The sequence below is a fragment of the Crocuta crocuta genome, unplaced genomic scaffold (genome assembly GCF_008692635.1).
Source record: "Crocuta crocuta isolate KB4526 unplaced genomic scaffold, BGI_CrCroc_1.0 scaffold246, whole genome shotgun sequence".
Taxonomy (NCBI): Eukaryota; Metazoa; Chordata; class Mammalia; order Carnivora; family Hyaenidae; genus Crocuta; species Crocuta crocuta.
Window position 1 is genome coordinate 2,508,818 of NW_027531902.1, and position 21,626 is coordinate 2,530,443.

At 45.6% G+C, this 21,626-nt stretch overlaps 1 protein-coding gene across 1 annotated transcript in view; it reads right to left on the minus strand.

Annotated features, from left to right (window-relative positions):
* PLB1 (phospholipase B1) overlaps nucleotides 1-21,626 on the minus strand; it is a 123,896-nt gene that overhangs the window by 92,868 nt on the left and 9,402 nt on the right. Inside the window, exons 2-7 of the mRNA XM_077774045.1 lie at nucleotides 10,006-10,067; nucleotides 8,632-8,698; nucleotides 7,456-7,514; nucleotides 3,786-3,826; nucleotides 3,168-3,211; nucleotides 209-299 (exon numbers count right to left, since the gene is read on the minus strand). Of these exons, the coding sequence (XP_077630171.1) occupies nucleotides 209-299; nucleotides 3,168-3,211; nucleotides 3,786-3,826; nucleotides 7,456-7,514; nucleotides 8,632-8,698; nucleotides 10,006-10,067 (364 nt within the window). The remainder of the gene's footprint in view (nucleotides 1-208; nucleotides 300-3,167; nucleotides 3,212-3,785; nucleotides 3,827-7,455; nucleotides 7,515-8,631; nucleotides 8,699-10,005; nucleotides 10,068-21,626) is intronic.

The following is a 21,626-nucleotide window of genomic DNA, read 5'->3' on the forward strand; positions in this document are numbered from 1 at the left end:
TCTACGGGGCAGACACTGACCTGATTTTTAAAATTAGGCCCGTCAGGCAGACTGAAATCCATGCAGGAGTCACGTTTTGACTTTGATTTAATGCAAACCTTTATTTCTAAGCCTCTTTGACTTGGCCAGCACCCACCCCGCAACCCACCCAGATGCCCGGAACAGACAGAGGTCCACAACCCCAGAGAAAGCCAGAAATGGGACTTACTGAGCACCAGCGTGGGCCACCACTGTCTTCCCGGGGGCACACAGGGGCCTCAGAACAGAGGGGTTGAAATATCTGATGATGTCTGAAAGGACTAAAGAGAGAGCTGCTTTGAGGCTGTGGCCCTGCCAGCTGGGGGGGACCTGGAAAGGCAGACCACCCCTTCCCACTCCCCCACCCCCCGGTAGGGTGAGGTCCCAGGGTGGCTCCACTATTCCAAAGCACGACCTTCACACCCTGCCACCGGCTGCGAAGTCAGCCTCGGAGTGGGTCCCTGGAAGTGAATGGGGCTAAAAGCTGGCACCCGTCCAGTGCGAAGTCAAGCCAGTGCTGAGTGCTTTACATGTGTGAAGGGGAAACTGAGGCAGAGAGAAACCAAGCAAGCTACCCAAGGTCTCGCGGTAAACTGAGATTGCTGAAATTTGAACCAGAGCTTTGAAACACCAAGGTTTTCACCGTCGCACACCATCAACTCCTTAGGGGAAGTGTGCTAGGACAGGGAACCGGGTAGGCTGCCTCCGAGCCCCCCTTCCTCCTCCTGAGAGTGACAGCAGGGCGGGAAAGCTCCAGGGAACACACGTCCCAGAGCTGACAGCCAGAGGACCGCTAAAAATAGTGCTGTCAGGAGCAGTTAAGTTGTGTCTTGATCCCAAGAGAGGAGAGGGCAGAGCTGGGAGAGTGTCATGGGAAGGAGATGCCTCCCCCCACCCTCAATCCTCCTTTCCTTTTGCCCCCACCCAGAAGAGCCTGGCGCTTTGTGGAAGCAGAATCCAGCCCATGCTGTGCAGGCAGCAGACAGCGGGCAGGAAGTTGGGAGACTGGTCTCTTGGCCTTGCCAGCCTGGGCAGTCACCCAAGTCCTATGTGACTCGGTCTTCATCCTCAACCCAGACTCATGAGCTTCCTTTTCTAAGTCCCGACCAACTCGGAGGAGGACCCCCTTCCCACATGTGGTGAGAAAACAGGAAGCTCAGATGCCAGCCGAAGACGACAGGGACAGGGTGTGCACACGCACGTGAGTGTGTGCACGTGCGTGTGCACGCATGCGGGCGGCTGAGGGAGGGAAGACACTTTCCCTCCCTCCCCTCAGGATAGTCTGTGAGAGCAAATGACAAGACATGAAAAGCTGGTGCTCAGTCTTTGGGAGAGAACTGCTTTCCAAGGTAGAGGTATTTGTACTGTATTAGTCCTTTGTGATCAGACATGACCGTGATCTTTTCACATGAAGCTTCCCATCATTTTGTTTTAGGGCTGCTGCGCGGCTCGCCTGTCCTTGTTGCCTCTCTCTGTTTCCAGTGAGGGCACAGGCTGTGGGGCTGGACCACCTGAGTTCCAAGGGACTCTGCCACATACTGATCCTGTACCTTTGGGAAAGTCCATTTACCTCAAGACTCAGTTTTCCCATCTGCAAAATGGCCATGGTGGGCAAGGGCATGGCCAGATCTGAAGAACTCGGAGGTTCTGGGATTGAAGAGCAGGTGGGCTGAACCAGATAACGTTGGGCCATCCCCAACACACCCCTGCGCTGGCCTGGATGTCCCTGGGGCCCTTTCCTCTTGGCAGACCAGTTGCTTCTCTGCCGGCTTGGCCACCTGGCTGAGCTCCCGGGTCTGGCCCTCCGCTCCTCCCCACTTTCCCATGCATCAGGGAGGCTGGATGCACCAACAGCTACAGGTGAGAACATTCAGGACATTCAGGTGTCCTCACTGCCTTGCCTCCTGCTGCCATGGGACTCCTGGTCACTCTTTGCTGAGTGAGGGGCAGCCAGGACTTGTTACCATGTGGGTGAGGGATGAAAAAATGGACTCAAGTTGAGAAATCAGGCAAACAGCAGTTGTAGTCATGCTTCAGAGCCTAAACTACATGCCACCTTCCCAGACACTCCATATATCTCACTACATTTCTTTTTTCCTACCATTTAAAGGTAAATAGGGCCAAACCTAGGAAGAGCTGCAACGGTCGCTAAGTCAGTTGGGGCCTCTTCTTTTGGAACACTTTGACCTTCCGCAAGGGGACCCTGCCACCACTTTGGTCACCAATATTCCCTCACCTGTCAGTCAAATCCTAGAGGGCTGGACACCTGGTCTCAGCCTTCCCTACTGGATGGGGAGGGCTGAAAAGAAGGGCATTATCTTATTCATCCATCCTTTGCAGAGATTCTAGTAATTCCCAGGCGCTCGAGAAATTTGCGGGCTGCACTGACAGGGCACTATCTACCTCAGTCATTGTGCCCATTGTGTGGAGGTGACACTCCAGCATCTTTGCTCCAGTTATGAAGGGCAAGGTGGTTTCTTTGTTCTTGGCTTGAGAGCACCAATCATAGGCAACTAACATCCCATTAGGCTAAGGCAGTGGCATTAAGGGACTTGGGGGCTTCAGAAGGACTTAATAAAGTCATAAGGGACCCTTGACAGTAAATGAAAAAAAACCCAGGCCACAAATTGCATATTCATAAGCACATTCAGATGTGAAAAGGCCAGAATGCTAACAATGATCATCTCTGGGTACTGGGATTAAAGTTAATTTTTATTTTCTTCACTCCATTTTCCTGAACCCAATTGACATATTTATTTTACAAGTAAGGGAATTATTACAGAAATAGACTGAAAATTAGACCTGGGTCTTCTCCTTGGTGCAGAGAGAAGAGAGTGAAGAATGGTGGAGAGTTTCCCTCGAGGAAGTGCTACAAGTCCAGCTTTGGGGTCCTTGGAGAGAAGCGTCAGGACTCTGCCACCCCTGATGTCTCCCCCAGGTCCCTTAACTTAATGCCTCATTCCTTCTTTTTGCTCAGAGACCCTTGGACACATTTCTCACAACCCCCACCTTTTAGGTAGGTGACTTTTCATACCCTGGCTCCATGATGAAGTAGCCAATAAGGTACACACTTTTCACGAACCCAAATGCTGCTGCGTTGGGAGGGATGAGGACAATATGGAATGTGGTCACGAAGACACAGGACTCACCTGTCACCACTTCCATGCATGCCTGCTGTGGCCTTCGGTCCGTCCTGCAAGTAAAAGCAAACGTGCAAGCATCAGACTGCATCTGTCAACCCTTTCCCTCCACTAATGTGATCTAGTTCTTAATAAGCTATGGCTCGGCCTCGCTGTGGTTCTGGGTTTATCCTTCCTGGAGTGAGAGACACCACAGATGGCTATGGACCCATCAGAATAGGGTGAACAGCTTTGCTGCGTCCTCCTCTAGTCTGGCCCAAAGCTGGAAGGGGATGCAGCCCCCGGAGTAGAAGGAGAAGGACTCCGGCCCAACCCTGCATGCTTCCCCCAAAGCAGAGCACGGGGACAGGTGGCTGGAAGCAAGAACTCCATATTCAGCCCTCTCCCCCGCTTTCCTCCCTATTCACCCAGAGGACCCCAGGGGGATGTGTGGGCAGAGGAGTGTTGGACGAGGAGGCAGGAGGCTGGGTTCTCATCCCTGTTCTGCCTCCTGCTCCTAAGAGCACCTAGAGCAAGCCATCACCACCCCGGCCCTTGGGTCTCCCCGTCAACTGAGTCAACAGATGAGAGCAGGTCCCCTCTGAGGCTCCCCTCCGCTCTATGGCTCTGTGGTTCCAGGACAGTTACCAGTTTTGCTTCTCCAGGTCAACGGTCCCGGAGGCTGGAGGCTGGAAAAGATAGGAGGTGTGAAAAGCCCAGCCAAGGAAGGCAGCAAGAGCCTATCCTTGTGGGACCCCGGGTGCCTCCACCCAAGAAGAACCCATGGATTCAGAGAAAGGCCAAATCTTCTCATGAGTGTCAGCCTTCCTACGCAGCACGTTTGTTCATTTGTTCGTCAGAACCCAGAGCAACAGAAGGTGTGAATGTTTTCTTCAGAACAGGAAACAGCGACAGGAGAGCTTAGATTCAAATGCATCTATGTAGACGTTAACCTCCACATAGGCATGAAAGGGACGGTTTCATTGCATGACCTTTCTAATCTGAAATTCTGTTTTTTGACAGTCTTCCTTGACTCAAATGTTAAGCGCATGGGGGCAAGAGTTTGCATCTGTTTTGTTCTTGACTATATTCCTTGGACCCAGAACAGTGCCTGACACGAAGTCTCTGATTTTCCTCTCAGGAAAATGCTGGACAACACAGGACACTTCCTGCCAAAGATGTTCCCTGACTATAGGACGGAGGCAAGACTGTGGGAACCCACCTGGACATTGTGTCCTTGGCAGGCTCCTCAGGAGTGGAATTGTGCTCAGTAGATAGAAAGTACTCAGTATGTATTAGCTATCATTAGTAGTAGTATTTTCACAGGTTCTGACACAGCTTTTCTCTCTCAGACTTCCTAGAAGATAGTGTCCCCAGGTATTGTGGTGACAGATGACAGTTGTACTCACACTACCTACACCCAGTCTGCTGTGGCTTCTCTTTAAAGAGCCCATCTATTCTTTTTTTTTTTTCCTAGGAGAGAGAGAGAGAGAGAGAGAGAGACAGCGTGAGCAGGGGAGGGTCAGAGAGAGAAGGAGACACAGACTCTGAAATAGGCTCCAGGCTCTGAGCTGACAGTCAGCACAGAGCCCGACGCGGGGCCCGAACCCAAGAACCGTGAGATCATGACCCAAGCGAAAGTCGGACACTTAACCAACTAAGCCACCCAGGTGCCCCATAAAGAGCCCATCTATTCTTAACCACCCAGCTCAGTGGACAACCAGTCTATAAAGCTGGGTTACACTTCTGGATCCTTCTTGGGAACGCAGGCTGACCACAACCTTCATCTAAGTGGGATAGAGTCCTTTACTCCTCAAGAAGAAAGAGTTTGAAAGGCAATATTTCCAGGGAAATGCAGCAAGCTAAACAAAATCACACTACAATGCAAGTCAGGAATCATAAACCAGGATGCCGGGCTGGTGAAGTCATGAGGGCAGCCGGCTCCTGGGCTAAGGCAAAGTGGACAGCCTGTGTCCAAGCAAAGGGGATCTGAATGATAACAGAGCCCCTGCCCAGAACAAGCTGGTTGGGGCTGATGAGGGGAAGGAAAAGGAGAGAGCAAGAGGAACAAGAGAACAAGAGGGAGAGAGGGGGAAGAACCTAGTTAGAAGTCACAGTAAGGGAAGGCGGGGACAAACCCAGAAAACTCCTGTCTCCATCTTGCCTGCTGGCAGCCATTCTCTCTCCATATCACTGTGGCTAAATGCACTATGGTACTGGAGAGACAAACCTAAATGAGACACAAACCTGGTCTTCGAGGAAGTTGATAGAGTGGCCTGTAAACTCCCTGGCATGGAAAATGTCTAGAACTCTTAGTTAAGCAAACAAAGCAAAACAAAAGAACAAGTCACAGAGAGTATGTGCAGTATAACCCTATTTAGGCTATACACACTCTCTCTCCCCCTATGTATTGGGGTGTGTGCGTGCGTGTGTGTGAGCGTGTGTGCCTACTAAAGCAGAATAGGTGATCCAAGGAGATCTCCAATTTTTTATTCTGTATACATATATTTTGTTTGACTTTTTTAAAAGTTTACTTTCAAGAGAGCGAGCAAGCGGGGGAGGGGCGGAGAGAGAGGGGGACAGAGGATCCGAAGCGGGCTCTGCACTGACAGCAGAGTCCAATGTGGGGCTTGAACTCTTGAACCGTGAGGTCATGACCCGAGCCAAAGTCAGAAACTTAACCCACTGCCGCCCAGTCGTCCCTGAGTTCAATGTACCACATACGTTAGTTTGAAAATAATTTTTATGAGCATTTGCAAATCTGATCTTTAAAGTTCTGTGAAGATAAGTTTGTCTGGATCAGTTAAACAGACACATGCTACAGGTACAGGTAAGTGAGGCTTAGTTACAGAAAGTTCCAGGAATTCAGAAAAAAAAAAGTACCAGTATTATAAATTCTTTTCTTTCTAAATTCACTGCTTTCCATGATTTTCCCCTGGCCTGACACTTTCTATAAACCAGACTATGTTCACAATCACTGTCTCTGGGAGGACAGGAAGGCTGTCTCCTAGGAACTGTGTTTTCAGGTTTTACCCTGAAGGCTGAGGTGCCGGCTGTGTGATGGTAATGATTCTGGGGGTGGGGACACCATCCCTGATGGGAGCTGTGTTCAGTGCCAGGCCAGCTCACAGGAGGAGAAAGGGGGCCCAAGAGTGACAGGCAGGAGCCCAGGGGTCTGCATAATTCATGAGCAAGAGAGCTCCCAGAGTTGCAGTCACAGGGGGAATCACCACCCCTAAGCCAGGTCTAACTTTAGAAACCTGACTTTGCGGGCTCCCTTCACTGAATTTCTCTACCTACATGGGAGAGTGCTTGAGTCCTCCAGTGAGCGTCACACATGTTCCGGGCCCATGGGGACATATGGGCTCAGCAAGCTCAACATGCTATCCGTGACACGAAGCCTCTTTTCTTGATCACCTCCCCTTCTACATCTCCTCCACTAGCAGCCCCCCACCTTCACCCCCATCAACACGCACTCATGGTCACACCAGGCACAGATAGCCCTGCCTGCCAGGTTCCACTGGGCCCCTGGTCTGTTTTCTAATGTGAAGTCTGGTTCTTTCTGGAGGGCCAGCACTGGGCGTGAGGAGTGGGCCAGGGCTTGTGGTGAGGGGACAGGGGAGGACCACTGGGAGGGAGCAGTGGTAGGTGGAGGAGGGAGGGAAGCACTGGAGGGGGGGGCGGGGGATTGTCCTGGTTCCGGGGCTGGGATGCAGCAGGATTCTGGGGCAGAGCAGAGAATGCTGGCCTGAGCACCCCTCCGGAGACCAGGGGTGAGGGGATGCTGTGGGAAGCCAGCACCGACCTGGAGTCACACTGGCATTTGGCTCTACTCTCCAACCCCCTTCTCTCCAGACCCTCCCTTGCTGCTCAGCTCTCTCTCCTCATTCTTTCCACCTCTCTCATTGCTTTCTTTCCCCTTCATCTGACCATATAAAATAAACCACCTAAAATCTATTAGCAAACATGGGTAGATTTTTAAAAATTCACCAAGTATGTAAGGATGATTTTTTTCTTTAGCTCATAAATAGAAAGTTTAAGAGATGATCTTTAAATTTCTGTGTGATCTTGGACTTAATTTGTCCAATGATTCAATTTATTAATGAGAAACTCCAAAAGTTTCCTCATTCTGACATATAGGGAGGCATTCATTTGATTAAAAAAAAGACACAAAACTCTCTAGAGTTTAGAACATCTCCCAGTCAGAGAATGTTCTTCTCTCCCAAAATGAAACACCTTGCCTGGCTACCAGGCATGCATTCTGAAGCTCACCAGTCCCAAACCCTGACTCCTACCTCCAGCTCCTTGAAATACTCACAGGTTCCACGTAGCCCATGGCTGCCACAAATTTAATATCAGAAGGTCTCAAAGAGTGGACTGCAAAGACAAGAAGTCGTGTAAGAAGGTCCAGATCTACATTTCCCACAATATGAGCCAAAGACACCAAATGGGAGGGGCAGGCGAGGGCAGTGAAAAGCTGAAGACCAGGCAGTCACTGGGACCCATAGGAACCCAGCAGGAAAGAGGCTCATTCTTCTCTGGAAGCCACAGGTATCCCACGAAAGGTCACTCATGTCCCTCCTTTTCCCTCTTGCCTGGCCCTCTTGCTGCTTTTTGCTTCCTTCTATCCCTTGGCTCTGCATTTCTGGGTCCCCATTAATAAGTAAACAGTAATGACCTGAAATGACCTGAGAATGACCTGGATACAAAAGGGATAATGTCAGCTTGAAGAGTGCCAGAGAACATCACTCAAAGTCTGAACACACATAAACCTCAGATGCAAGCAATATGCAAATGGTACACCAGGAAGCCTCCAGGACCCACCTGGGCCACCAGCAGTTTTAGAACTAAGTCTCCCTAGAAACCACTGACTTACTCTTAGTCCTGTTCCAGGGCCATTACAAGTAAATTTCCTAAAGAGACCGTTTCCTAAGAGGTGCATCGATTTCTTTTTCTAGCTACACTCCTTACATAACAGAATAGTAAGAATTGCATGCTTAACTGGAAACTCTTAGTGCGATGCAAACATAATCAAAGGCATTAAACATGGTCTATAATGCAGCCATTTCATAGGATAAAGCCAGAGAAGACGGCCAGCTCAAGAGCAACACTCATACCATCCCGGTGTTAGACAAATCTACTCCGTTATAGGAGAAACATGTCTACGACAGCCACTGTTGCATACATTACAAGATCCAGGAAGGCAGATGAGTGACCAAGCTCCAACCCACAGCTCCTGTGGCACCATCTGGACCCTCTGAAGGTGAGCTCCCAGAGGTCACCCTCTCCCAGGCAAGCCATGGGGCCATGTTGGTTCTATCTCTGTTGTTCTTCTATAGAAATAGCTGAGGGGAGAGGAGGAGGTGTGAAGGACCGAGGCTGGCGAAGAGGCTTGGATGGCCAAAAGATGCAAGAGGCGTAGGATTGGAGCGTCTGCTGGCCTCCTCACAGAGAAGATGCCAGCTTTCCAAGCTCATTGCTCAGGGTCACATACCTGACTTTGGAGGCACACTGGATCCTGACTTCTTTGGGTTGCATGGAAATGGAAAGTTCCTCAGGGCCTGCAACACAAACCAAACATCAGAAATATCAACTGCCCTTGTAGAGAAATATTGCAGGTCCTGAAACTCAGTGTACTTTGACCATGTACTTGTTCCCTCCAGGCTCAAAATTCAGAAGCAGTGATTATCCATAGTCCTGTTCGTCTAACTCTATACCCTGTTCACCTAGCAGAAGGGTACATGTGTCTATTGACAATGATCTTAGCAAGTGACAGGTAAGGATGCTTCAAAACACTAGGGAAGAAGGAGGGGGCAAGGAGGGAAGATAAAAAAAGAATAAAAATCAATTCTTGGGATGATGAAAAAGTTCTGGAGACAGAGAGTAGTGATTGTTGCCCAGCAATGGGATTGTCTTAATGCCATTGAATTGTACACTCAAAAATAGTCAAAATGGTAAATTTTATATTATGTATATTTTACCACAATAAAAAAATGATTAAGAAGAGACCCAGTACACCTAGACTAAAAGGTTTAAAAAAATTTGTTCTATGCTATGTTTTTTATAATCTCTACTTTCCCTCTTTTAACTTGATTATCTACACAAAAGTAGGTATAGGAGGCATCATGTTCATGTGCTGCTGGAAATGGTAAACCAGAAACTGGGAAACTCTGGAGTCCCCACCAGATTGGCGTGTCCTAAGCCCCGAGGGGCTGCTGAGAACAGAGAAGGGACTGGGTGACCAGCACTTGGGTTTTCATGACCATTCAGGCCTCGTCAGATGCCCATGCATGTCCAGAGCAGCCTCTGCTGGGAATCACATAGAAGGTCTTGGGCAGGGAGATCACGTCTTCTCCCCAGAATCAAGAGCAGAAGAGGAAATATTCCAACAGAGGAAAACACCCTGTAAATAGGGTGCTTGATCACATCTTGCTGTCACAAGATACAAGTTAATTTCTATTGAATTACTGATTTCGGTAAGAGATAAAGAATTTATTCTCAACTCTTATCTTGTGGATGTTCTGGGAAGACCTCACCCAGATGCCTTCAGATAATTCACAGCATTTGATCAAGGTTCACAGAGATAACAAGCCCATTTATAACTCTTTCTGGATGCTTCTAGGAACCACCAGCTCAGTCTGCAGGGATGATGGACCTCGAATTCCAGGAGATACAGTTGTGCCATCTCTGCCGTACCAGGCAGCTCGACTACCCCCAGGGGAAGCAGCTCATCCAGCCCATTCCGTCCATGCCTCAGGGGCGGGGAGGGGGATGTGCGAGGTAGGGATCTGCCAACTTGCCTCAAGAATTGGATATACCCACTAGAAAGGGAACCCACCCTGCTTTCCTACCAAGACAAAGCCCTCACCTCTGGTGATAGTTGCTTTTCCAGTGTGTTTTCTCCAGGAGAGGTAGTGGCCTGGGTGGGCCCTAAAAGAAAGAAAATACCATTCAGATTACTTAGCTGCAGCTTTAGATTTGCAGCTTTCATGCCCTTCCTCCCAGCTCTACCCATGTGCCCAGCTCAGCAATGTCCCTTGTGTTAGGAAAGTCTGGGGTCATTCCTCCAACTATCATCTCCATTGTCAGGGACACATACTTTATTAACACAGTCTATTAAGGCAGAGTCCCCAAGTTGAAAAGCAAAAGTATTATCTGGCAGGGGTCAGTAATAATTCCGTATCACGCTGTTATCTAGCAGTAAAGGTATAAAGATACCCTTATTGGTTCCTTAGCAAAGGGCAGAACTCTTAAGGTAATGTTAGACATTAGCAGCTGTTGTTTGGGGAGCCAAGAAAAAGCAAGGAAGGCAAAGGACATTCTGGAATAGTGTAAAGGGTTAGGTGAGTTCAAGAGCTAACCATGGGATTCCCAGCAGCCATGACTGTACATCGTGGCTGGACAGCGGCTGTCTCAAGGGGTCTTGCTGAGTGTGAGGTGGAGGGGGAAGAAAAGGCAGGTAGAGAAACTGCAAACCTCAAAGACACTCTCTTCATCCCAGCTGACTTTTTCTTTTAAAATATTTACATTTTCTTTACCTTCTCAAAATATAATTTACATATGATAGAAGACTCATCTTAAGTGTGTAAGCCAAAGAGCTTTCCCATAAGACATTTTTTAAATACACAAATAACAGTATACTACATTTAAAAATAACAGCACTCCAACTAAAGGAATAAAAATTCACCCACAGTGCCACCACCCAATAACCAAACGTGATTTGTTCACTCTCTTGGGTCTGTCATCAGGCTCCAGATCAGGCACTTTTTCTGTTTAGTTGTAATCAGTTTGGATTATATTATATCCTGCAAGTTCCCTTTAATATTGTATCATGAGCATTCTTTATATTGCTTTGTAATCTTGATGTTCACTTTAATAGCTTTTTGATACATTTATGATACAAAATCAGAAATCCTGGTCCCTTGCATCTTCTAACTTCTCCTTGCCCAGTTCTCTGCCCCTGGCGTACTCTCTGTAAGGTATACTGTGTGAGAAGCCCCAAACAGCATTAGATAATGCCAAAGGGGGGGGCCTGACTTGGGGGAGATAGCTTGCTTTCTTTTCTACCTCTGCTTTCTTCTTCGGCTTTAGCTTTTGACCCTGGAAGTATTTACCTGGAGTTTCACATGCAGCAAGAGTATATCTCCATTTCATGCCCACTGTGAGATCAGGCACTGGTTTCCATATTGGAGCTCATAGCAGTAATGATCGCTGTAGTTGCCCCAGATCTCAGTGATAATCCTTACATTCCCAGAAGAAAGCTTTCTGGGCAGAAAGAGCCACATGACAGGGAGGCACAGAGGTATGGACAAGGACAGAATACTAGAAAAGGCTGGAGCAGATTTGAAATTGGAGGGCAGGAGAGTGGAGGGCAGGGTAGAGAAAGGTAGAGGTGGACAGCTGGGCTATGGTGCTGCAAATGCCAGATCCTCCATGAGCAACAGAGAGCCATGACTGATCTTCAAAGAGATGAGTGTTAGTGTATATTTTAGGATGATCATCACTCTGGGAGTGGTGGGGATGATGAATTATCAGGGCAGGGATGCGAGACTTATTTTTTAAGCTAGGATAAAAATGTATATGGCAGCTAACACTTATATGCAGCTTCTATCCATTAGACTTACATGAAATAATTCATTAATCCTCATGACAACCCTCAGAGATAAATGCTATTATCCCCACTTTATAGATAAGAAACAGCTTCAGAAAGATTAAGTGACATTTTAAAGGTGACATGGTTAGCAAGTGGTGATCGCAGGGTTTGAAAATGGTCAGTCTGGCTCTGTGGGCTGTGCTCATAGCCAGCAAGCTAAGTGTAAGTCACAACCTAAGATCTAGAGCAGGCGTCGGCAAACATGCTCTGCAAAGAGCCAGATAGCCAATATTTTGGGTTTTGTGGACCATACAGTCTCAGTCACTATTCGGTTCTGCTGTTGTAGTGTGAAAAACATCATAGGCAGCATTTAAACAGATCAGCTTCTCAGAGACTGAAATTTGAATTTCATATCATTTTCATGTGTCATGAAACACTCTTCTATTTTTCTCAACCATTCAAACCTTTAAAAACCTTTGTGGATATCAATGAATTGATTTTAAGGTTTATATGAAAAGGCAGAAGACCCAGAATAGCCAACAGAATATCAAAGAAGAAAAAAGTCAGAGGCCTGACACTATCTAACCTCAAGACCTACTGTAAAGCTACAATGTAGTATTGGCAGAAAAACAGACAAATCAATCCATGGGGCGGAGTAGAGAGCCCAGAAATAAACCCATTTAAGTAAAGTCAACTGATCTTTGACAAAGAAGCAAAGGCAATAACAATGAAGATAGTTTCTTCAACAACTGTGCTGGAACAAGTAGATATCTACATGAAAAAAACAGAATGTAAAAATGTAAAATCTATTCTTAGCCCCCAGGTCATACAAAAACAGGAATAAGGCTGGATTTGGCCCATTGGCCATTATTTGCCAACCAATGCTTAATCTATTCTGCTACTATAAAGAAATTATCAAGGAAAAACAGGAAAATGACATCTCTGGTGATCGGCAATAGCCGTTAGCCCCAGGAAGCCCAGATGGGAGCCTGGGACCTACCTCTAGATTGTCAGGTTGGCTGCTGAAGGTCTTCACTGGGCTTTCCAGGACCTCACAGGTAAAGAGGCATTGGTGCTGGAAGCCAGCTATCCCCTCATCTCTAAGAAATGTCCTGTTCAGCACATATCCTAGTCTTCCAGGCCCTAAACCTGAGAAATAAACAAACAAATCTCTCCTCAAAGAAAACCTCTGGTCCCCTGCTATAAAAAGTAGTTTCCTTAAAAAGATTTTTATGACTGTTAATACACTCAGCTCTCTATAATTTCTAAAAAATTTTAAATCAAATAATATACACATAATATTGAGTCCAGTGCCTGCACAAGGTATATATTGAAATATGTTCCTTTTGAGGAAAGGTGCTATCTGTTATCAAAATAATCCAGAGAAAAAGATGTCACTATTAGCATAATTTTGTAGCAGCAGAAGTTAACATTTTTCCTTCAAGAAGTAGGGATTGGGTTGAGAGTCTCCATCTGCTGACTCTAGATCTGAAAGGTTTTAAAGAGGCTCGATGGAGCATGTTTTTGAGGACAACAGATGGATCCCTAAAGCTCTTCCTGCAACCACTATGTAATCTTCTGGGCCTTAATTTTTCCCTCTGCAGACATCTTATTGTGCATTTTCACATTCTGTGTGTGTGCACACACATGTGTAAATGCCTGTCCACTGAGAGTCAAAAAGGCAACAAGAACTGGCGGGGTCAATAGCCAGAGAGAAGGTGAGTGAAGAGTGTGGGCCCGATATTTGGTGCTGGTTTTACCCTAGAAACATTTGTCAAATCTTGGACAAGAGATGTCAGCAGGCAAGAGGCTTTCATGCCACACAGAGCTTCAGGCAGTTGCATGGAGCTGGAAAAAACACTAGAGTTTAATGTGCATCAAGGAGGGGGTGCCTGGTAAACATCCTGGGTGTCAGTTGGCGCTTCAAAGAGCTAGACCTTGAAGTAGGGATAAACTTGAAACAGACCATCCTCCAAAAAGACAGAAGTCCACTTTGAGTCATTTTTATTCCAGATTAGATTAAGATAATATGTCCCTACTCGTCTGCATTTATGAAGGAAGATAGCACCATCTACAACATGATATTATATTTCTAATGCCTGGCTTCCAATAAATAAAATTTAAAAATTAATAATTAAAATTAATAATTCCAACTAAAAAATTACCAGGAAACACCACCAAATAAACAGAAAGAGAGAGAGAGACAGAGACCGAAAGAGGGAGGGAGAGAGAGAGAGAGACAGACAGACAAAAGACAGTGTAAAGTAGTGAACTAATAAATGGGTAACATCTACAGCTCTGTTAGCCTAATGTTTTATTCCCAGTTAGGGTGAGAGGTGAACCAATCAGATTTTTAATGTTGCAATTCAGGAAATGAGAAAGGCTGAAATATGCTCTTTCCCTACTCCTGGCTGACTGGAAATCTACCTATGTGCTAGGAAGACCTGAAAGAGCCCTTAAGTGAAGAGAAGCTTGAGAATTGATTGAAACTTTGTGTCCTTCCCCAACCTACAAGGCATTTGAGCATGATCTCTGTCTGGGTTGCTGACTGATCACTAAACTGTTTAGATCCAGGGATAACTCCTAGAATGCCAGGTTAAAAAGATAAAAATAAGAAATAAAAACTGATCAAAGACATCAATGACTGTATGCCATGAGGAAGACCAATCCCACAGTTTAAGCCTAGGCAAGTTACTACAAAGCCAACAACCCTCAGAAAAATCAAATGAATCCAGAATTGCTAGATTTTTATCAAACATGTCCAGTTTATAACCAAAAATTACTACACATGCCATGAAACTGAAAAAGGAGTCTTGTGCTCTGGAAAAAATAACAACAACAATAACAATCAATGGAAACTAGTTCTGAGTAGCTCCAGATGTTGGATTTTGCAGACAAAGTCTTCAAAGCAGCTATTATATATATGCTCAAGTAATTTAAAGAAATAGACTAAAGATTCAACAAATAGAAGTTATTAAAAAAAAAAAAAAGAAATCCAGAGTTGAAAAAATACAACACCGATTTACTAGATTGGCTCGATAACAGACATGAGATGGTAGGAAAAAGAATTTGTAAACTTAAGACAGATTGTTACATCAATAGAAGGTATATTTCTGAAAAATACAGAAGAAAAAAAGATTGAAGAAAAATAAACAGAGCCTCAGATACCTGTGGCTAGTGCCAAGCACACAAACATACAGGTACTGAGTCCTGGAAGACACAGAGAAAGAGGCAGAAAAGGATTTGAAGAGATGGCTTTCCACATATCAAGACATATATTGAGCCACAGATCAAAGAAATTGGAGGGGGGGTAGCTTTAGGTTGGAAAAACACAAAGAATTTTTACCTAGATACTTTAACTGTAATAACTGCTGTGTCTACATGTAGTTCTAAAGCCAAGGAAAAAATTTCAAGAATAGCAGGAGAAAAACACAGGAAACCAACATTATGATTAACAGTCAACATCTCAAAAACAATAGAGGCCCAAAGACCGTGGAATGACACATTCCAAATGCTACGAGGAAAATGATGCCAGGTAGAAGCATGGTAAGGTAAGAAGGAATGAAGTGCAGTAAGCATGAATAAATCCAAAATAATATTGATTGCATAAAACAGAAGCCAGTAAACTGTGGCTCATAGGTCAAATCTGCCCATAGCTTATTTTTATATGGACCTCTAGATAAGAATGGTTTTTACGTTTTTAAAGGTTAAAAACAAAAAAGACAATGTGATAGAGACCATACGTGAGCCACAAAAGCTAAAACATTAATCATTTGGCCATTTATAGAAAAAATTCGCCACCCCTAAGAGAAACAATAAAAATAATGGAGTGTGGAGTTTAAAATACATGTAACATATTGCTGTGTGGGCAGATTCAGACAGAGTAAACAGAGTTATGCTGATAAGATTTTTCCTTTAGGAAGTGATGAAAATAATCGTTTAATTAGATTTTAATAAGTCAAGGATGCAGGTTATAATTATAAATGTCAAAATAACAACAAAAACATGTGTAATCAGCAGGCTCATGTTCAGCAGGGGAGGGTGGTGGAACTGAAGCAATAAATTTGTTTTTATTTTTTTATTTTTTAATGTTTTTTATTTCTGAGAGAGAGAGAGAGAAAGCATGAGCAGGGGAGGGTCAGAGAGAGAGAGGGAGACACAGAATCTAAAGCAGGCTCCAGGCTCTGAGCTAGCTGTCAGCACAGAGCCCGATGCGGGGCTCGAACCCACAAACCACGAGATCATGACCTGAGCTGAAGTCAGACGCTTAACCGACTGAGCCACCCAGGCTCCCCACAATAAAAATATTTAATCCAAAGGAGGCAAGAAAGGAGAAAAACATCAGAAAACAGGGTTATCTGACCATTCATGTTTCAATGTGTCTCGTTTAAACACACTTGGGAAGACCAAAGAAGAAAAGCTAAGGGGCGTGTAAGAGACCCTCCTACAAGGCCTGGACTTGTTCCATAACCTTTGTTCCCCAAACCAGGAGTTGAAAAGGTACAGTAAATGGTAGTTGTAATTATTATAATTTCAGTATCAGAGAGATGGTTAGCACAGATCATTTTTTAGACCCTTCCAATCTCAAGATTCTGTGATTTCCTCATACAACTACAGAGTTCATATTTTGGGTTTTTTTTTAAATGTTTATTTTTGAGAGAGTGTGAGCAGGGAAGAGGCAGAGAATCTGAAGTGGGCTCCATACAGACAGCGGTGACAACAGTGAGCCTGATGTGGAACTTGAACTCACAACTGCAAGATCATGACTTCAGCCAAAGTCGGATGCTCAAGCAATGGAGCCACCTGAGAACCCCCAGAGTTCATGTTTCTAACTTGATGATCTGAATTGTCCATGGTAACTGCTTGGAGTAACTCTATCTGGGATCTAAACATTAAGTGCTCAGAATGGAAGAAACTTAGGACCCCTTGGTGCTGTCCCCACTGACTCCCAGAGTGACGTGACCCTCACTCCAGTTCTCTGCTTCCCACCAGGTAGATGAAAAAAAAAATTCCTGCCTCTTCCCATAGCACCCCAAGTTTTTGTAGAAGAAATTATCAAAGGACTTGTGGCATGATTGAACTCCATGAATTTTTATCTTTTGGAAGATTGTTTTAGCCTCAAGCTCACAGATCTATAAAGGGCTTTGAGCTCCCTGAAACTCCCAACTCAATAAGGTCAGTAAGGGAAAAAAACATGTACTTTTCCACCCTGATGGGAATGAAAGAGGAAGACATCTGTGCACACTCAGAGAAACTGGTCCGGCTGAGATCAGTCATCCAAGTGGGAAGAGCCATGACCACTGGGGTCCTGGAACTAACAAAGGGCCTTAGAGCATCAGGCTTGATGAGGTAAAGTCACACACAAGTGTCCTTAGGGAAGCACCTTCTGTAGCAAAGGTCCTCAACCCATCACCTGCTGCCTAGCCCCCCAAGACAGAGGCACAGATTTGGCTGGTCTGGGGTGGGGCCTGGGTATGCTAGGCACCAGTTTTTAAAAGCCCTTTGAGTGATGCACCTGTGAGGTTAAGAGCCCCAACTCTTTAGGGAAACCCAGAGTATGTTAGCCCAACAGCAGGCCAGGGGAAAGTAAGGGAATTTCAAAAGCAAAATTAAAAGAGCTCATGTTCTCTTAATTTATAGATTCCTTTTATGTTTTTCCACTTATATGGTGTCTGGAGCACAATTTTCCGCCCCTATCCCTGCCTTGAAGAAAGACCACTATTTTGTGACCTTAATCAAGAATTAAGGTCTCTGAACCTTGACATCCTCATCTATCAAATGGGGATACAACTGGCTTCCTGGCCTTCTTCTTGAGGTTGTTTCAAGGATCAAAGGGCAGGAAACTGCTGAGTGAACAGAACAAGGCTGTACACATGCTAGGAGTGGCTTGTCTCCCTGGATGAAAGGAAGGCCCTTGCCTTGGGCAGAGGGGGATGACTTTTAAGGCCAACACATGTGCAATTAAGGCCACTCTTCAGTGTACATTAAATTCTCAGGCTCTTTGAAAAGTGTAATGTCCTCACAGCAACCCTAAAGCGTAAGTAAGTGGCAGGATTTGTGACCCTGTTAACATTTTTACAGGCTCAGAGAGGCTAGGTGACTTCTGCCAGCTCACACAGACCACACCAGCAAGGGCAGAGGCAGACTTCAGGCCAGCACTGCCATCTACCAAGCAGTGAGCTGTCCTGGTGACCTGGGAAGGGGAGGGTTCAATTCAGCCAGTAGGTGTCCTGTGTACTATAGGGGCTGTAAGCAGGTCTACTGGGCTTTATTGGTCACCGCATGCAGCATCTCATCCCCATTCACACTCAAGGGACTGCAGAATTCTGCTGTTGACCTGTGAGCAGGCACCACACGAGTGCATGTGGGAGTGGAGTCAAAAACCACAAGTCATGCTTGGCTGCTGCTCCAACACAGGACTGCCTGTGCTCCGAGGGTCACAGGATGTCAGCATCTCTCCCTCAATGTGGTGCTTTGGTGGTCACATGTCATAGTCAGTAGAAGAAGACAGTGAGGACCAGAGAATCTCTCTAGGGTAGCTAGACTAACCTCTGAACATTTGTCTTAGAATTCTAGAACGGTGGGGCACCTGGGTGATAAAGCATCTGACTTTGGCTCAGGTCATGACCTCATGGTTTGTAGGTTTGAGCCCTGCGTCAGACTGTGTGCTGACAGCTCAGAACTTGGACCCTGCTTCAGATTCTGTGTCCCCCCTCTCTGTACCTCCCCCACTTGCGCTGTGTCTCTCTCTCAAAAATAAACAAACATTAAAACAAATTAAAAAGAAAAGAATTCTAGAATGGCCAAAGTAGGTAGATCTTTGATATCATCTAGTTTAATGTCTTAGGAAACTAAAACCCAGAGAGGTTAGCAAATTTGCCAAAGACCACTCAGCAAGTTACTGAACAGGGTGTGGAATTTGATTCTCCTTAACATAGTCTGATATGCTTTCCTTCGGACCAAAGTGTTTTTAAAAGAATGTTCTTAAAAGGCTTATTGTGTGTGTTGCTCTATAGCCTGAGTTCCAGCATATGGAAATTTGTTCTTTTGTCACATCTAGAAGACAAGTTTTTTTTTTTAAAAGCTGTCCTAACTCATCAATCTCAATTTATCATCAGGCATGCCAAAGAAAATAGGATCAAGATGGTCACAACCTTTGGGTAGACACATCTTCTAGTCTGATGATTGTACAAGAGACATTAGAGATGGGACTTCCCAAACCAACATTCTCTAAATACTCGCTTTCTTGTGCTGATGACCACAAGGAGACACCACCACCCATTACAGATTCCACCCCAGACACAGACCAATGGACCCTCCTGTCTTCATCTCCTGACGCCCACCCAGTATCCAACATCACACACCCTGTGTCCAGAGAGACGGAAGAAGTTTTTAGCGAGCAGTTCAAACAGGAGAGAGTATATCCACAGTTGACTTAAGGTTTTGCCCTTTGCTCGTTATATAACCTCAGACCTCAGACAAGGAAAGCTTTGCTTGTAAATTATGTTTTCCTCAGCTTCCTCATGGGAACAACTGAAGTAGGCCCAGAGCCAGGAAGATCAACCTGAAGAGAGTGCCATGGTGAAGGTGAACCAGTAGTACCTCAGCAGCAGCCGGCCAGAGCCCTGACTCCTCCCATGCTAATATCCTCCGTGATCATTCCCAGCTACAGTCAGAAATTTAATGGGGACCCTCAAAGGTGGATGGGGGTGGTAGCAATTATTAGTGAGCTCCAGCAGGAGGGGAATCTCAGGGAGCTGTGGGGGGCCTCATGGTCCACCCTCCCCCACAATCAGGAAGGTCTCTTCCCAGAGACATTGGGAAGCTCTGGTATAAAGAGGGCATGGCCTGAGGACCACTGTTCCATTGAATTTCAAGAACACAAAAGGTTGCCTAAGGCAAGAGAAAAGCATTTGGCCTTCCTAGAACCAAGCAAACTCCCTCTCGAGCTTCTTTCTAGGAGCTAGGCACACAAATTCACCAGTGTGCTGCCTCTTTCCGTACACGACCTTTTAGGTCTGAAGCTGGCAGATTCATCTTGCCCAAAATACCACTTGGATTAGGCCACTCCCCTGCTGAAGAATCTGTAATAGCTCCCTACTTCCCATGATAGCAAATCCAAATTCTAGGCTTGCTGTGTGATCTTGGGCAGGTCACTTAACCTGACCTGCCGAAGGGTTCAGTTTTTGCTATTGTAAAAAATACAATACAATAAAAAAGGGGGAATAGTCCTTTTAGAAGTCTCTTTAAGTCAAAAGATACTATTATAATCTCTATTGTTCTGGTCTTGGGATTTCAAAATCCTCCCCCAACAGTAACCCTGCCCTCCGCTCAGTGGGCCTGCTTCCTGATCCCTGCACTAGGAACCTCGACTTCCTCTCTGAATGTGCTGCTCCCCCACTTGCATGCCCTCCCTGCTCCTGTGTTTATCTTGATCTCACACAGCCTTTAGAGCTCCACAGAGTTTCCCTCCCACGTGAAACTTCTCCAGCCCACGTTCACCTCTCAGTTCTCTGAAGCCTGTTGCTTTCATTACAGCTACTTCACCTATTTTGGTACTTAATTCTTCTCCACTGATTTTATGCAAATAAGCTCTCTCTCTCTCTCTCCTGAAGGTTCCTTCTTTTGGTTTATTATCTACCATCCAGGCTCAGCTCAACTCGGATTCTTAGAAAAGCACTCAGGCAGTTAACTGACAGTAGCATAAATGCAACTTGATGAAAAGGATGATTGACAATAAAATCCTAAAAATCTACAAGGTACAGATGACATCCCAGGAAAGTATGGCTCCTGAGCCCCCCTGGAGAGAACCCCTTACCTGGGCATGTTGCTCACAGCCGGAATTTGGAGGCAAGTGAGTTGGAGCAGGGGGGAGATGGAGATTGAAGCATCTGATGTCGAAGAGAGACTGATACCCAGAGCCTGAAAGATGGCTTGACCACCAACTGGGTATGTGACTCGAGCAAGTCCCCACCCCTCTCTCATCAATAGCTAGAAGAACCCAGACTACCAGAAGCATTCCAGGGTTGCTCTATACTCTTATTTGGAAAGAGCATTTCTAGAAAGCTTGGCTGGCAACCTCCAGGAACGACTCTAGGTCCCTGTAAAACAAACATTGACTGGCTTTATTTGTTCTAATGAGAAAAGAGTTATTCCATTCCTCACACACTCCTACCTTTGGCTTACCAGTGACAGGCTTGGCCTGGATACATTACCAAGGTGAGGGGTTTTCATTTCATAGCCTGACAGTCTCCCAGGGAACTGCTGACCCATTCAAGGAAAATGAAGCTCTAGTAAAAGTTGCACTTTATTAGGTACAACGGTTTCTTGCCAACTCGCTTTTGCCAATTACAAAAACATCATTCAGATAATGATGTTTCAGTTTTATACATCCAACCTTTCAGAATAGGAACCTATTCTATGTGTGTTGTAATAAGGGGTGGTGACAGAAAGCCCTGACTCAGGACTCAGTCTCAGGACTGAACTCTGGCTCCTGTACTTATAGCTAGATGACCTTGGAGAAGTTATTTAATTTCTGAGTCTCAGTTTTCTCCTCTATAAAATGAGGATAATAGTATATCCCTCTCTTTTTTTTAAAGTTTTAAGTTATTTTGAGAGAAAGAACCAGTGGGGGAGGGGCAGAAAGAGAGGAAGAGAAGAGAGGATCCTAAGCAGGTTCTATACTGTCAGCACAGAGCTTGATGTGGGGCTCAAACTCACAAACTGCAAGATCATGACCTAAGCTGAAACCAAGAGTCAGATGCTTAACCGACCAAGCCAGCCAGGCATTTAACAGTATATCCCTCTGAAAGGGAAGCTGTTATATATATACAGTGGTTAGTGTGGGGCTTGGCTGGGTGTTCTAGAGAACCTCACACTGTAAGTTTAGGTTGAAG